The sequence below is a fragment of the Nerophis ophidion genome, linkage group LG14, assembly GCF_033978795.1.
Source record: "Nerophis ophidion isolate RoL-2023_Sa linkage group LG14, RoL_Noph_v1.0, whole genome shotgun sequence".
NCBI lineage: Eukaryota > Metazoa > Chordata > Actinopteri > Syngnathiformes > Syngnathidae > Nerophis > Nerophis ophidion.
In genome coordinates, this window is record NC_084624.1 from 17,161,694 (window position 1) to 17,178,801 (window position 17,108).

Below are 17,108 nucleotides of genomic sequence, written 5' to 3' on the forward strand. Positions count from 1 at the left end.
TAGTTTCCTCAGTTTTCAAACATTTATTGAGTGTTAAAAGAAAAGGTGATGTAACACAGTGGTGAACATGCCCTTTCCCAACCACTTTGGCACATGTTGCAGCCATGAAATTCTAAGTTAATTATTATTTGCAAAAGAAAATAAAGTTTATGAGTTTAACATCAAATATCTTGTCTTTGTAGTGCATTCAATTGAATATGGATTGAAAAGGATTTGCAAATCATTGTATTCCGTTTATATTTACGGGGGTTTGTATACATATATATATATATATATATATATATATATATATATATATATATATATATATATACATATATGTATATGCGCATATATGCGTATATGCATATATGCGCATATATGCACATGTATTTATATACATGCATACTTGTGGATATGCATATATGTGCATATATATATGGTTGTAAATTTGCTGTACAGTATATGTGCTTCGGTCCATTTATATATATATATATATATATATATATATATATATATATATATATATATATATATATAGGCAAAAAGTTTGAACACAGCCTTTTCATTCAACGTGTTTAATCAGAGTTTTTTACTGAACTGGACACCCAAAATATACATTAAATTAAAGAAAGTAGGATTTACAATATAAACTAAGAACAATAAAACACTGAATATTAACAAAATATGAACGTTGCTCCTCTTTTACTTTTCAGACCAGCTCCTCGATGGACATCTTTCACAATCAAGCAAAAAACAATGAAAATGTAACAAACACCAAAATATAAATGCAACGTCTAATCAACACCAACAATTTGATATATTATCACTTTTATGCAGAAATCTGCTTTTGCATATGTTTCTGACACATGCGTTTCGGATTGGTTGCTCTGAAAACAAACTCCGCCCACTCTACTTTGTTCCTCGTCTGAGCTGCTGGGACGTGGATTACCGTAATAACTCCTATAACACTCAAAAGTGCAGATTTCACCCATTGAAATACTTTCTATTAGAGATGTCCGATATCGGACTGCCGATATTATCGGTCAATAAATGCTTGAAAATGTAATATCGGAAATTATCGATATCTGTTTCAAGGAAGTAAATTTTATAGGCTGTCTTTTTCAGATGGATTTATTACAATCTTTGCAAGCTGGGAAACGTTTCCTGTGGTCTGGAACAACATGGTAACGTTTGCTGTGGTCTGGAACAACATGGCACACAATCAGAAATGCAGCCAATACTACATGAGACATGCAAATATAAATTACACACAGAGAACATAAATAAAGGTAATTAAATGAACTCAAATATACCTACAAACGAGGCATAATGATGCAATATGTACTCACAGCTGGCCTAAATAGCATGTTATCATTATTAGTACTCCACGCAAGTCAATAACATCAACAAAAGCTTATCTTTTGTGCATTCACGCACAGCACAAAACATTTGGTGGACAAAATAAGACTAAGAAAGAGTGGCATAAAACACGTCTTTTGTTTCTTTTTCTTATTCTTTTTTCTTTTTCATCTTCTTTATCTTTTTTTCTTTTCTTTTTCTTCTTATTCTTATTTCGTATTACTTTTTTCTTTTTTTATCTTATCTGTTTTCCTATTCGTATCCGTATTGTTATTCTTCTTCTTATTATTATTATCATTGTTATCAAATACTTAATTATTTCATTGCAATAAACCTCCCTAGCTCCGGTCGCCATGCCAACAACTCCTCCCCCCACCATTCCACCATGAGTTCCTCCTTTCCTGTCAGTTTCCAGAGAGGAAGTTTGCTGCCGTGTGAAAGCAGAGGAATGAATTCATTTGTGTCTTCTTTTTCTGCTCTCCTGTTGATGGCCCATCATTAAGTCTTCTCTGTGTTGACCCTAAGAAAAATGGAGACTTTGACGGACGGAATGTCAACATCACCATCATCCTCTTCATCGTCATCTTCATCATCAGCCGATGACAGGGCAAGCAAAACGGAAGGTAATTAAATATTAATATTATTGTGACCAACATTGTTTTTCACTTTTTAAAAACTGAATGAATGTTTGTTGATTACAATAATGATACTATTATATGTATTGATATTATGTTAAGATAACGAGAAATGAAGGTGTTGTTCAATACAGCTATATATTACATAAACAATATTATTATATATAATGATCTATTATAATAATATGAATCATGATCCACCTACAGTATGTCAACCAGCTTTTGCATGAAACATACACTAATTATAACATAGTATACGTTATTATGAAATATATTACTTTAATTACTTTTAATGAAGAAGAATCAGAGTTATTTGATATTATTTTCTATATAACGCCAGATGACAACATATTTTGTGTGAGGGTATCTTTCATTTAAAACAGGTTTGTTACAGTTGTTATTTTTTTTTATTTTTAAAAAGGAAATATGTTATTTACATGACAGAAAGTCATTTCACATTCATAATTCATCATTTTAATAGTCTTTATCTTGGCAGAGGAGCATTTATTTAAATATATATATATATTAACCTTGTGGATTATTTAAAAAAAAAAAAAAAATATATATATATATATATATATATATACATATATATACAGTTTATACACATATATATTGTATATATAATATATGTAGCTACGTATGTATGTATGTGGATATATACATATGTGTGTATATATATGTATGTATGTATATATATGTATATGTATATATATATGTATATATATATGTGTATGTATATGTATGTGTATATATATATATACATATATGTATGCATGTATACATATACATATATGTATGTATTTATATATATGTTTGTATGTATATATATATGTGTGTATATATATATATATATATATATATATATATATATATATATATATATATATATATATATGTGTGTGTATATATTATTATATACAAACCCCGTTTCCATATGAGTTGGGAAATTGTGTTAGATGTAAATATAAACGGAATACAATGATTTGCAAATCCTTTTCAACCCATATTTAATTGAATGCACTACAAAGACAACATATTTGATGTTCAAACTCATAAACTTTATTTTTTTATGCAAATAATAATTAACTTAAAATTTCATGGCTGCAACACGTGACAAAGTAGTTGGGAAAGGGCATGTTCACCACTGTGTTACATCACCTTTTCTTTAAGAACACTCAATAAACGTTTGGGAACTGAGGAAACTAATTGTTGAAGTTTTGAAAGTGGAATTCTTTACCATTCCTGTTTAATGTAGAGCTTCAGTCGTTCAACAGTCCGGGGTCTCCGCTGTCGTATTTGATGCTTCATAATGCGCCACACATTTTCGATGGGAGACAGGTCTGGACTCCAGGCGGACCAGGAAAGTACCGGCACTCTTTTTTTACGAAGCCACGCTTGCTGAAATAAGCAGGGGCGTCCATGATAACATTGCTTGGATGACAACATATGTTGCTCCAAAACCTGTATGGACCATTCAGCATTAATGGTGCCTTCACAGATGTGTAAGTTACCCATGCCTTGGGCACTAATACACCCCCATACCATCACAGATGCTGGCTATTGAACTTTGCAAAGCCTATGACAATCCGAATGGTTATTTTCCTCTTTGTTCTGGAGGACACCATGTCGTCTGTTTCCAAATATAATTTGAAATGTGGACTTGTCAGACCACAGAACACGGTTCCACTTTGCATCAGTCCATCTTAGGTGAGCTCGGGCCCAGCCAAGCCGGCGGCGTTTCAGGATATTGTTGATAAATGGGTTTTGCTTTGCATAGTAGAGTTTTAACTTGCACTTAAAGATGTAGCGACCAACTGTAGTTACTTACAGTGGTTTTATGAAGTGTTCCTGAGCCAATGTGGTGTTATCCTTTACACACTGATGTCAGTTTTTGATGCAGTACCGCCTGAAGGATCAAAAGTCCATAATATCATCGCTTACGTGCAGGGATTTCTCCAGATTCTCTGAACTTTTTGATGATTTTACGGACCGTAGATGGTAAAATCCTTAAATTCCTTGCAATAGCTCGTTGAGAAATGTTGTTCTAAAACTGTTCGACAATTTGCTTACAAAGTGGTGACCTTCGCCCCATCCTTGTTTGTGAATTACTTTTCATGGAAGCTGCTTTTATACCCAATCATGGCACCCACCTGTTCCCAATTAGCCTGCACACCTGTGGGATGTTCCAAATAAGTGTTTGATGAGCATTCCTCAATTTTATCAGTATTTATTGCCACCTTTCCCAACATCTTTGTCACGTGTTGCTGGCATCAAATTCTAAAGTTAATGATTATGTGCTATAAATCAGTTTGAACATCAAATATGTTGTCTTTGTAGCATATTCAATTCAATATGGGTTGAAAATGATTTGCAAATCAATGTATTCCATTCATATTTACATACTCATATGGAAACTGGGTTAGTATGTATGTATGTATGTATGTATGTATGTATTATTATATAGTATGTAGTATTACATCATTTCTGTGCTTTGTACCAGACTGAATAGAAAGCACATTGTTTTCCTGAAGCACAGACCAGTTGATCTAATTTAGATGAGCTGACTCAGCACCGAGGCAATGTGTCCTGCTAATAACTGACTGCTTGTCATGGTCTCTCATGACAATTATTATACGTTTCTTGGATTTAGTTTAATTTCCTGTCCAGTGCTCCTATTTTAGCTGTCTCTGCATTTTGGGGTCCTGATGAACAACACCTGACATAATTGTAACACGTTCTAAGCTCTGCCACACAGGAACATAACACAGCAATTTTCATCTGAGCAGTAGTAGTATTAGTAATAGTTTATTTTGGACATGTCAAAAAAAAAAAAAATATCAGTGACGTGCGGTGAGGTTCATGGCTGGTGAGGCACTGACTTCATCACAGTCAGATTTATAAACATATGAACTTATCTTATTCACCATTTGATTGGCAGCAGTTAACGGGTTATGTTTAAAAGCTCATACCAGCATTCTTCCCTGCTTGGCACTCAGCATCAAGGGTTCGAATTGGGGGTTAAATCACCAAAAATGATTCCCGGCCGCTGCTGCTCACTGCTCCCCTCACCTCCCAGGGGGTGAACAAGGGGATGGGTCGAATGCAAAGGACATATTTCACCACACCTAGTGTGTGTGTGACAATCATTGGTACTTTAACTTAATGTAGCAGGTACTTTAGCTAGTATAGTATAGTATAGTATAAATAAATTACACTTATTATTAGCGATAATACTGCTAACATTAACAATAATAAATAATCACATGTATGTACAAAATAACAAACATGACAGTACTATGACAGGTGTAACCGCACTCCAGTGGCCGTGGTCATTCATTGTCTTTACTGTAGGATAAAAAATGACAATGGCCTTAAAACGCCACGATGCTCAGTCACCATATTTAAGTGCCCAAAATAAAGACTCGACATAAATTCAATCGGATCAGAAACATTGGAGGAAAAGGGATTAAAACCCGATGCTAACCGCCCATAGAAAATACATGGGTACGGCTAGTAGCTACTATTAGCAAACAAATTCACTTACCAACTCGGCTTAATATCTCAACATCGACACACCCTTTCGTCGCAACTCGGCACTGATTGTCGGCACCTATAAGTTTACAATTAGTTGTAAAATTTTGGACGGTTGTTTTTACGATATGCAGGCAAACGACAACTTTAAAACATACCGGCTTCGGCCTAGCCGAGTAGTGCAAGAATGATCTCTGGGATCACTAGCGCCCTCTACCGCCAGGAGGCCGGAGAACAGGTGCCTCACATAGTCCGTCTTCGCAGCCGTTTTATGATTGCCCAGCACAAGAAATACGTTACACACATACGTCGTCTCTGCCTCCTCGCCGCCATCTTGGGCCAGGCTCCAGCGTGGCCTGCCGCTCTTTCGGACCGTCAGCGCCGCCTCTCCACATGAACTTACCTCGCTCCTAAATATTGCAAAGTCAACTGTCTGCTGTGTTATAATAAAATGGAAGAGTTTGGGAACAACAGCAACTCAGCCACCAAGTGGTAGCCCAAGTAAACTGACAGAGAGGGGTCAGTGGATGCTGAAGCGCATAGTGCAAAGAGGTCGCCGACTTTCTGCACAGTCAGTTGCTACGGAGCTCCAAACTCCATGTGACCTTCCAATTAGCCCACGTACAGTACGCAGAGATCTTCATGGAATGGGTTTCTATGGCCGAGCAGCTGCATCTTAGCCATATATCACCAAGTCCAATGCAAAGCGTCGGCTGCAGTGGTGTAAAGTACGTCGCCACTGGACTCTAGAGCAATGGAGACGCGTTCTCTAGAGTGATGAATCACGCTTTCCCATCTGGCAATCTAATGGACGAGTCTGGCTTTGGAGGTTGCCAGGAAAACGGTACATTTTGGACTGCATTGTGTGAAATTTGGTGGAGGAGGAATTATAGTGTGGGGTTGTTTTTCAGGAGTTGAGCTTGGCCTCTTAGCTCCAGTGAAAAGACTGTTGAATGCTCCAGGATACCATAACATTTTGGACAATTCTATGGTCCCAACCTTGTGGGAACAGTTTGGAGCGGGCCCCTTCCTCTTCCAACATGACTGTGCACCAGTGCACAAAGCAAGGTCCATAAAGACATGGATGACAGAGTCTGGTGTGGATGCACTTGACTGGCCTGCACAGAGTCCTGACCTGAACCCGATAGAACACCTTTGGGATGAATTACAATGGAGACTGAGAGCCAGGGCCAACATCATTGTATGTATGTATGTATGTATGTATGTATGTATGTATGTATACATATGTATGTATGTATGTATATATGTATATTATATATATGTATGTATGTATATATATGTATATCATATATATGTATGTATGTGTGTATATATATATATATATGTATATATGTGTATATATATACATATATATGTGTGTGTATATATATCTATATATATATATATATATGAATGTATGTATATACGTATATGTATATATGTGTATATATGTATATATATGTAAATATGTATACATATACATATATATGTATATATATACATATATATGTATATATGTGTGAGTATATATATATATATATATATATATACATATATATATATATATATATATATATATATATATATATATATATATATATATATATATTGCATTATTGGCTCTATTTTAACAAAAAAATCTTAGGGTACTATTAACATATATTTATTTTTGCAAGTTTGTCCTTAAATAAAATAGTGAACATACAAGACCATTTATCTTTTATTAGTAAGTAAGCAAACAAAGGCTCCTAATTAGTCTGCTGACATACAGTAACATATTGTGTATCATTCTATTATTTTGTCAAAATTATTAAGGACAAATGGTACGAAATTAATTATTAATCTACTTGTTCATTTACTGTTAATATCTGTTTACTTTCTCTTTTAACATGTTCTATCTACACTTTTGTTAAAATGTAATAATCACTTATTCTTCTGTTGTTTGGGTATTTTACATTAGTTTTCTATGATACCACAAATGTAGGTATCAACACGATATCAATTGTGGACAGGGACATATTTCCTGAGTTTTTTAACGTAATATGAATGTCAAAAGGGACCGGTACTTTTTAGAGGCGGTATAGTACCGAATATGATTCATTGGTATCGTGGTATTATACTAGTACCGGTCTACCGTACAACCCTAATACTGTATATACATATTATTATGTTTGTTAAAATTCTGTCTTTTTTCAGGTTAAGTTTACAGGGAACACTTAAACACTAATAACAAGGTCATCAAACGACAAATTGATTCAATGTTATTGGAAAAAAAAAAAAAGCAATTTTCTCAACAACTTTTTGAAAAAGTTGCCATGAATTCAACCTTTTTAGACTGAAAGAATTACAGAATAAAACCTGCAAAATCTCATAGCGACTGTTTTAACTTGTCTTCATTACAAACGTGGAATGTTTTTGGCTCGCGGAGGGACTCGGCTCCCTTAGTAAAGTGGTTATGCAAGATACTTGAGGGTTCCAGGATCGATTCCTAAATGTCTCGTCCAAGGTAAAGTGCCTTGGACTAGACACTTTGCTCCAAATGCCACACTGGTTTAAATGTGGATAAAGGGTTTCACTATGTAGAGCGCTTTGAGTTTAGTCAAGATACAAAATGTTATATAAATCTAATATTAGGTTTGTCTATTCGTTTCTATCAAGAATGTACCCGGTCAGCTGGCCCTGCTGAAAATGTCGGAAAGATCACTTTAAATTAGAGTTAAGGGGTTTGTGTCATGGTTTAGGGCAGGGGTCGGCAACCCAAAATGTTGAAAGAGCCATTTCGGTCCAAAAAAATGATAAAAAATCACTTTGGAGCCGCAAAAAATTCAAAGCCTTCTATAAATGATATAATGTAGTCAAGACAAGATGTACATATCTGTATTAGTTATATTAGCCTACTATCAAAATTAATTTACAAGTCTTATACAAGTGTTATAATGTAGACAACACATCTATATTAACTATATTAGCCTACTTTTATTTTTACAACATTGGAAAACATTAGTTAACCTTCTCAGAGGGTGAGATAATCCTCTAAATGACTGTCTTAGAATGGCGTGTGTGTCTAAGTTAAAGGAAATGGCGGGCTGTCTTCTTTTAATGGATTTATTAGAATCTATGCAAGCTGGGTAACGTTTGCTGTGGTCTGGAACAACATGGCACCCAAACAACCATCAGAAATGCAGCCAACATTACATACTGTACAGATAAAAGGTCATGAGAAATGCAGATAAAGATGAAATACACAGAGGAGATAGGAAATTAAATGAGCTCATATAGACCCACAAATGAGGCATAATAATGTAATATGTACATAAAGCCAGCCTAAGTAGCATTTTCGCATTGATTAGCTTGGAGTCATGCAGTGACCAAATATGCTTGATAAACACTCCACACAAGTCAATAACATCAACAAAGCTCACCTTTGTGCATTCACGCACAGTATAAAACGTCTGGTGGACAAAATTAGACAAAGAAGGTGTGGCATAAAAAAATATGTATTTCTCTGGCATGTTGAAGAAAGTTATACATGTAAACCAGGGGTCACCAACCTTTTTGAAACCAAGAGCTACTTCTTGGGTACTGATTAATGCGAAGGGCTACCAGTTTTATACACACTTAAATAAATTGCCAGAAATAGCCAATTTGCTCAATTGACCTTTAATATATATATATATATATATATATATATATATATATATATATATATATATATATATATATATATATATATATACACAAATGGGTATTTCTGTCTGTCATTCTGTCGTACATTTTTTATCCTTTTACGGAAGGTTTTTTGTATGGAATAAATGATTAAAAAAACACTTAATTGAACGGTTTAAAAGAGGAGAAAACAGGAAAAAAATTAAAATAAAATTTTGAAACATAGTTTATCTTCAATTTCGACTCTTTAAAATTCAAAATTCTACCGAAAAAAAGAAGGGAAAAACTAGCTAATTCGAATCTTTTTTAATTAAAAAAAAGAATCTATCAATCAATCAATCAATGTTTACTTATACAGCCCTAAATCACTAGTGTCTCAAAGGGCTGCACAAACCACTACGACATCCTTGGTAGGCCCACATAAGGCAAGGAAAACTCACACCCAGTGGGACGTCGGTGACAATGATGACTATGAGAACCTTGGAGAGGAGGAAAGCAATGGATGTCGAGCGGGTCTAACATGATACATTAGTAATTTTTCCTGATTAAGATTCATTTTAGAATTTGGATTACTTGTTTTAATTAGGTTAAAATCCAATCTGCATTTTGTTAAAATATATAACAAATTGGACCAAGCTATATTTCTAACAAAGACACATCATATTTTCTTCTAGATTTTCCAGAACAACATTTTTTAAAGAAATTCAAAAGACTTTGAAATAAGATTTAATTTGATTGTACAGATTTTCTAGATTTGCCAGAATATTTATTTTGAATTTTAATCATAATAACTTTGAATAAATATTTCACAAATATTCTTCGTCGAAAAAACAGAAGCTAAAATGAAGAATTAAATTAAAATGTATTTATTATTCTTTACAATAAAAAAATAAATTTAATTGAACATTGATTTAAATTGTCAGTAAAGAAGAGGAAGGAATTTAAAAGGTAAAAAGGTATATGTGTTTAAAAATCCTAAAATCATTTTTAAGGTTGTATTTTTTCTCTAAAATTGTCTTTCTGAAAGTTATAAGAAGCAAAGTAAAAAAAAAAAAATAATTTATTTAAACAAGTGAAGACCAACTCTTTAAAATATTTTCACGGATTTTCAAATTCTATTTGAGTTTTGTCTCTCTTAGAATTAAAAATGTCGGGCAAAGCGGGACCAGCTTGCTAGTAAATAAATAAAATTAAAAAAAATAAAGGCAGCTCACAGGTAAGTGCTGCTATCTGAGCTATTTTTAGAACAGGCCAGCGGGCGACTCATCTGGTCCTTACCGCGTTGGTGACCCCTGATGTAAACAAACTACGGTGAGTTCAAGGACCGCCAAAATGAGGGAAAAAACGGCGCTCGCCAAAGATTCTCATCAGAGAATCAAGTTTAATATACACCGTTAAATATATATTAATATACAGTGGGATTTCTAACAATTAGGGGGGATTGTGTCATGTTGTCCTCCAACAGAAACCCTGTTAAAACAAAAATATAGTTTTCCCCGAGCTTTTTCTATTTTCATACATTTTTGAAAAAGCTCCAGAGAGCCAGTAGGGCAGCGCTAAAGAGCCGCAGGTTGCAGACCTTAGACCCCTGTACGAGACATACAAAGACATATAAATTATCTTTAAACCCAGCCCGCACATACACAGAATTCTGGGAACATTATTAAAGAGCAAAAACACGGCTGTGCTGCTGAAACCCAACATTGATAGAATTATAACATGTTCAGCTATATTACATGTGCAGTGAAGTGTACGTTATTTCTAAAACCAGCACGCACTAATGTGCCAAAGAAAACCTTTTTGCATGTTTAAGTCCCTAAAGCGCGCAGACGTGCGTGTGCCGCTGCAAAACTCTCACGGAATTATAAAGCCGTAAATTGCAGACCCCTGGTTTAGGGTTTAGGTTTATTCTGAACATGCACAAAGTTACAATGTATTACATCGCATATTTACAATTTCTCATTACAACACGTCCGAAAAGGAGTAGAAGGAAGCAGATCTTATTTAATCCTACCTCTTTTCCATTTCATAGCAATTACCAACACACTTGTTTACTTCCTGTTCTCAACTTTTACACAATTTAAATCCATATATAATTGATATTAAGGTTCTCAATAAATAGTTGGATAAGTTGTAATTCACACAGTGAGATGAATAAAATAATCTCATTGTTTAATTGTCAGGCTTGCCCCTAAAAGTTTGTCTATGTTTTAGTTTTTTCCTGTGTTTTGTATTTCCTGTCTTTTAGTTCCTGTCAAGTGCTCTTAATTTGTCAGCTTCCTGTCTTGTTCCCTGAGTGCTGTGTTCCTCCTCAGTGTGTTTAGTATTTCCTGCCCTTAGTTCCTGTCTAGTGCTCTTATTTTGTCAGCATCCTGTCTTGTTCCCTGAGTGCTGTGTTCCCCATCAGCTGCGGCTGATTGGCATCTGGCCACACCCGTTGCCAATCAGCCGGCTCCTATTTGTACCTCCTTTGTCTTGTGTCAGGGGCGGGATCATTGTATTGTCATTTGTATTGTCTTGTCGATGTCACGTCTAGTCGCTCTTGTGATGTGTTATCGCTCGTGTTGTGTCGTACCTTCTCTTTGCAGCGTAGCGGTAAGCTATATTCAGTTGATGTTTGTAGCTTACTGTTTTTTGTTCCCTGCTTCAGTTTTATTTTTTATTATACTTCTGTTTCCCTGTTCGCTACCCGCTAGCTTCCACGCTAAGCTCCTGTTCGTTATTTTCTAGCTCCCAGGCTAGCTCCTTTTTGTTTCTTGTTAGCTTCTATGCTGAAGGCCTTTTGTTTTTTATCCGCCCACGTGCGCACTTTTGGTTTGAACCCTTTGTTTGGTTTTGTCTTGATCCATCCATCCATTTTCTACCGCTTATTCCCTTTCGGGGTCGCGGGGGGCGCTGGCGCCTATCTCAGCTACAATCGGGCGGAAGGCAGGGTACACCCTGGACAAGTCGCCACCTCATCGCAGGGCCAACACAGATAGACAGACAACATTCACACTCACATTCACACACTAGGGCCAATTTAGTGTTGTCAATCAACCTATCCCCAGGTGCATGTCTTTGGAAGTGGGAGGAAGCCGGAGTACCCGGAGGGAACCCACGCATTCACGGGGAGAACATGCAAACTCCACACAGAAAGATCCCGAGCCTGGATTTGAACCCAGGACTGCAGGACCTGTCTTGATATTTATATTAAAATCATGTTTGCTCACTCCATGCCTGCCTCCATCTCTGCATCTTGGGGTTCGTCAACAAATACCCTTGACATTAATAGGGTTAAAGGCCTACTGAAATGAGATGTTCTTATTTAAACGGGGATAGCAGGTCCATTCTATGTGTCATACTTGATCATTTCGCGGTATTGCCATATTTTTGCTGAAAGGATTTAGTAGAGAACATCCAAAATAAAGTTCGCAACTTTTGGTGCTGATAAAAAAGCCTCGCCTTTACCGGAAGTCGCAGACGATGACGTCACAAGGGTGAGGGCTCCTCACGTCCTCACATTGTTTATAATGGGAGCCTCCAGCAGCAAAAGTTATTCGGACCGAGAAAACGATAATTTCCCTATTAATTTGAGCAAGGATGAAAGATTTGTGGATGATGATATTGATAGCGAAGGACTAGAAAAAAAAAGGCTATTGCATTGGGACGGATTCAGATGTTTTTAGACACATTTACTAGGATAATTCTGGGAAATCCCCTATCTTTATATTGTGTTGCTAGTGTTTTAGTTAGTTTAAATAGTACCTGATAGTCGGAGGGGTGTGTCCACGGGTGTCTTGAGGCCAGTGTCTGAGGGAAGTCACGGCAGATACAAGGACGGCGCAAACTCCACAGATCTCCGGTAAGAGGCGACTTTTTAACACAATTTTCTCACCGAAACCTGCCGGTTGACAAGTGGTCGAGATCCAGGTTCACTTGACCGCTCTGATCCATAGTAAAACTTCACCTCCGGGAATTTTAAACAATGAATCACCGTGTGTTTGTGTGGCCAAAGGCTAAAGCTTCCCAACTCCATCTTTCTACTTTAACATTTCCATTATTTTAACTTTTTATGCTGTGCGTGAATGCACAAAGGTGAGCTTTGTTGATGTTATTGACTCGTGTGGCGTGCTAATCAGACATATTTGGTCACTGCATGACTGCAAGCTAATCGATGCTAACATGCTATTAATGCTAGCTGTATGTACATAATGCCTTGTATTTTAGGTATATTTGGGGTCATTCTATTTGCACTTTCCATTTCCTTCAACTTGGACACACACGTGTGGGGCGGTATAGCTCGGTTGGTAGAGTGGCCGTGCCAGCAACTTGAGGGTTGCAGGTTCGATTCCCGCTTCCGCCATCCTATTCATTGCCGTTGTGTCCTTGGGCAAGACACTTTACCCACGTGCTCCCAGTGCCACCTACACTGGTTTAAATGTAACTTCGATATTGGGTTTCACTGTGTAAAGCGCTTTGAGTCACTCGAGAAAAGTGCTATATAAATATAATTCACTTCACATCTTTAACTTTGGCCGTTCTAAGCCAGTAATTTCCAGGAGTGATCACACACTGTGAAAAGCTTTCGTTTTAGCAATGTTTTCCAATGTTGTAAAAATGTATAGAATAAATATTACATTACAACATTTCTGTCAACAAAGATTTGCGTCAGCCCCACGACACATGGTCATTTTGATAATAGGCTAATATAGCTAATATAGCCCATGGGTGTGAAACTCTGGCCGGCGGGCCACATTTGGCCCGCCATGTAATTTCATTTGGCCCTTGAGGCAATATCAAATTAACATTAGAGCTGGCCCGCCCGTATTATACAGCGGCGGTGCCGCTGTAACACCGCATTCACCGCTAATACTAATACTTGGCAACCCTCCCTATTTTCCTGGGGACTCCCGAACTTCAGTGCCCCTCCCGAAAATCATCTGGGGCAACCATTTTCCCAAATTTCTCCCGAAAACCTTTCGGACAACAATATCGGGGACGTGCCTGGAAAGGCATTGCCTTTAGCGTTTTCTAAAAACCTCTCGTCACGTCCGCTTTTCCTCCATGCAAACAGCGTGCCGGGCAAGTCTCATAATAAATGCATTTTTTACACACACACACAAGTGAATGCGATACATACTTGGTCAACAGCCATACAGGTCACACTGAGGGTGGCCGTATAAACAACTTCAACCCTGTTACAAATATGCACCACACTGTGAACCCACACCAAACAAGAATGACAAACACATTTCGGGAGAACATACGCACCGTAACACAACATAAACACAACAGGGCAAAAACCCAGAACCCTTTGCAGCACTAACTCTTCCGAGACGCTACAATATACCCCCCAAGCCCCCCCCCTCCCGCTACCTCCAACCCCGCCCACCTCATTGTTATTTTATTTTCAAATTTATTAGCCATTGGAAAAAGTTAATGTTGATATTTACCTCAGAAGACTGCAAATAGAAAGGAGGCATTACATTTTTTTAGTAAAATTTTATTTAATATAGCATTGATGTTTTTTTGTTTGTTTTTTGGAAAGTTGATTTTGCACTATTTTATTTTATTTCACTATTGTTTAATTTTCCTGAAGAAACTCTCCTGAACGAATCAATAATGTTCTATCCATCTATCTATCCATCCATCCATCTATCTATCTATCTATCTATCTATCTATCTATCTATCTATCTATCTATCTATCTATCTATCTATCTATCTATCTATCTATCTATCTATCTATCTATCTATCTATCTATCTATCTATCTATCTATCTATCTATCTATCTATCTATCTATCTATCTATCTATCTATATATATATAACATATCGATGTAATCATAGTAGTATCGACTAGATACGCTCCTGTACTTGGTATCATTACAGTGAAAAATATAATTAAAACTATAAAATTTTTGTCGAAAACACTAAATCAAGTTATTTTACCCAGATTACGCAACAGTAATGACGGAGGTGTGGCCAGAGGCAGAGAGGGCGGAGTCCTTGGCCCGTGGGGCTGCCTTGAAGTGGGCTTCGGGGGTTTTCTGTCGACCTGAACATCTGGAGCAAGTCAGCCAGTACAGGAAGAGAGAGAGCCGGAGAACTACCTCCATATATACCAGACTTAAGGTGAGAGTGCCGTGACGTGAAAGTAGAACTAATGAGAACACTGTTTTAACAACTTTTCTCTACAGTCTATGGTCCAGTCCCACTTGGAAGAGGTGGGCAGGTGCATGGAGCAGCTCCGAGAGGCCCAGGATGAGTTGAGGCAAGTATCTGATGCTCTAAAGAAGGCCGGACTGGAGTACGGCCACAACCAAGATGGCTTGAAGAATCTGGAAAGACTACGAGAAGTATCAGTCAACCACGGTCAGCTGCTTGCTGCTGTCAGCAACCTACCCAGACTTTACTCGAGTGAGAAACCACACCTTGAGTCAATTACCTTCCATTTGCAGCAATTTATGTGGAAATCTGTTTATGGTCCATTCTCTGCCTGCCATTGAAGATGTTGGCAGATATTGGTTAGTCCCAAGATATCTTAACAAACTAGGTAGGCCAAGTCAATAAATGTGAAGCTAATGGGGTGATTGAGCAAAATTTACACTTTCAGTACATGAAACTTAAGTGATTAATTTTTTAAGAGCCTTCTAAACAACCTTTAATCCTTCGGACTATTACAGGTGTACAATATCGTGCAAATATTGTAGTGTGTCATTCATATACGTCAGAGGCCATGGTTGTGAAAAAAACACACGCAAATGGCACACCTGTGTGAAGTGTGTCTCTGCATAAACGCTTGGTGTACGCGTTTTTATTTAAATAGGATAGGATAGATCTTTATTGTCATTGCACAAGTACAACGAAATTTCATTTTCGGCACAGTCCCGCTAAGAGCAGACATACGTTACAGGGGGGGGACAAGACGAGACCGCCAACGGATCAGCCACTTACGGCGCTCCTTAAAAAGGTGAGAAAAGGCTAGACCCTCAGGAGGGGTCCAGACTGAGTCCAAGGAAAAACAACTCACATAGCATGGCACACATTAAACATGGTATGTATATCACACCAACTTGCAACAGAGGGAGGGGTGGGTTTGAGGAGACACCGCTGCCGCTATATAGCGCTGCTCGGCCATCCACACCCCCAGAGGAATTAAGCGGTGGTGAAGGCGTTCATTCGAGGGTGGGGGTGCATATATACCCAATTAACTTGGGAGAGATGATGAAATGTTTTTATATGAACTGAGGCCGATCTCAAAGTTCGACCACAGGTGTTGTTGACAAAAAGGGAGGTCAAAAGCGTCCATCTTTGAGAAGTCCTCGGGAGAGTTTCTTCAGAACAGCCTGTTCCTGATTGTTTCAAGGCCATTTGAGGGAGTCAAATCGTAGATTAAGAAGTTGTTTTTCTTCGAGAAGACAAAATAGTGACTTATCTTCTATGTTTGTCCATCCTGGATTTCTTCAATTCCAATTTAATTATTACTTATTCGCAAGCTTTTCCAAGATGAGATATATTTTGTGTCTCAACTCAGAAAGCGCCCCAGTCTGTGTTCCCACAGCCCGACCCAATCCTTCCATTGCGTTGAACAGCCGTTGGGCCCCTTGAGTGGCTGCCATCGTCTTCCGAATTTGTCGATACACCAGAGCAATGCCCAGCCCAATCAGCAAGTGCACCGCAATCACAGCTCCAAATAAGTAGATGTCTTCGACGTCCTCGATGGAAAGGGTTGAGAGGCACATAGTCCTCCATTTATCCCAGGAGTCTCTCACGTACCCCGCAGCAATGGTTCCATCAGGGCAGCCAGGCTACCCCGAACCTCTTTTCCTTGTCGAAAAGACTGTGTCAATTGCGTCGAGAGTCCAGCTGAACATATTCATATTTGATGTTTGGATTAGAGGACAGCGCAAAGAAAGAGGCTTTAGAAAAGCTCAGACAAAGACAAGACA

At 37.4% G+C, this 17,108-nt stretch overlaps 1 protein-coding gene across 3 annotated transcripts in view; it reads left to right on the forward strand.

Annotated features, from left to right (window-relative positions):
• The window catches only part of exoc3l1 (exocyst complex component 3-like 1), a 115,463-nt gene that overhangs the window by 14,396 nt on the left and 83,959 nt on the right, over positions 1 to 17,108 (forward strand). Inside the window, exons 2-4 of one of the 3 annotated variants that reach the window (XM_061919996.1) lie at positions 1,867 to 1,964; positions 15,113 to 15,291; positions 15,357 to 15,576. In XM_061919996.1, coding sequence (XP_061775980.1) covers positions 1,871 to 1,964; positions 15,113 to 15,291; positions 15,357 to 15,576 — 493 coding nt within the window. In that variant the 5' untranslated portion in view covers positions 1,867 to 1,870. Of the gene's footprint in view, positions 1 to 1,717; positions 1,965 to 15,112; positions 15,292 to 15,356; positions 15,577 to 17,108 lie in introns of those variants that run through there. The other 2 variants (XM_061919997.1, XM_061919995.1) reach the window with 2 other exon arrangements.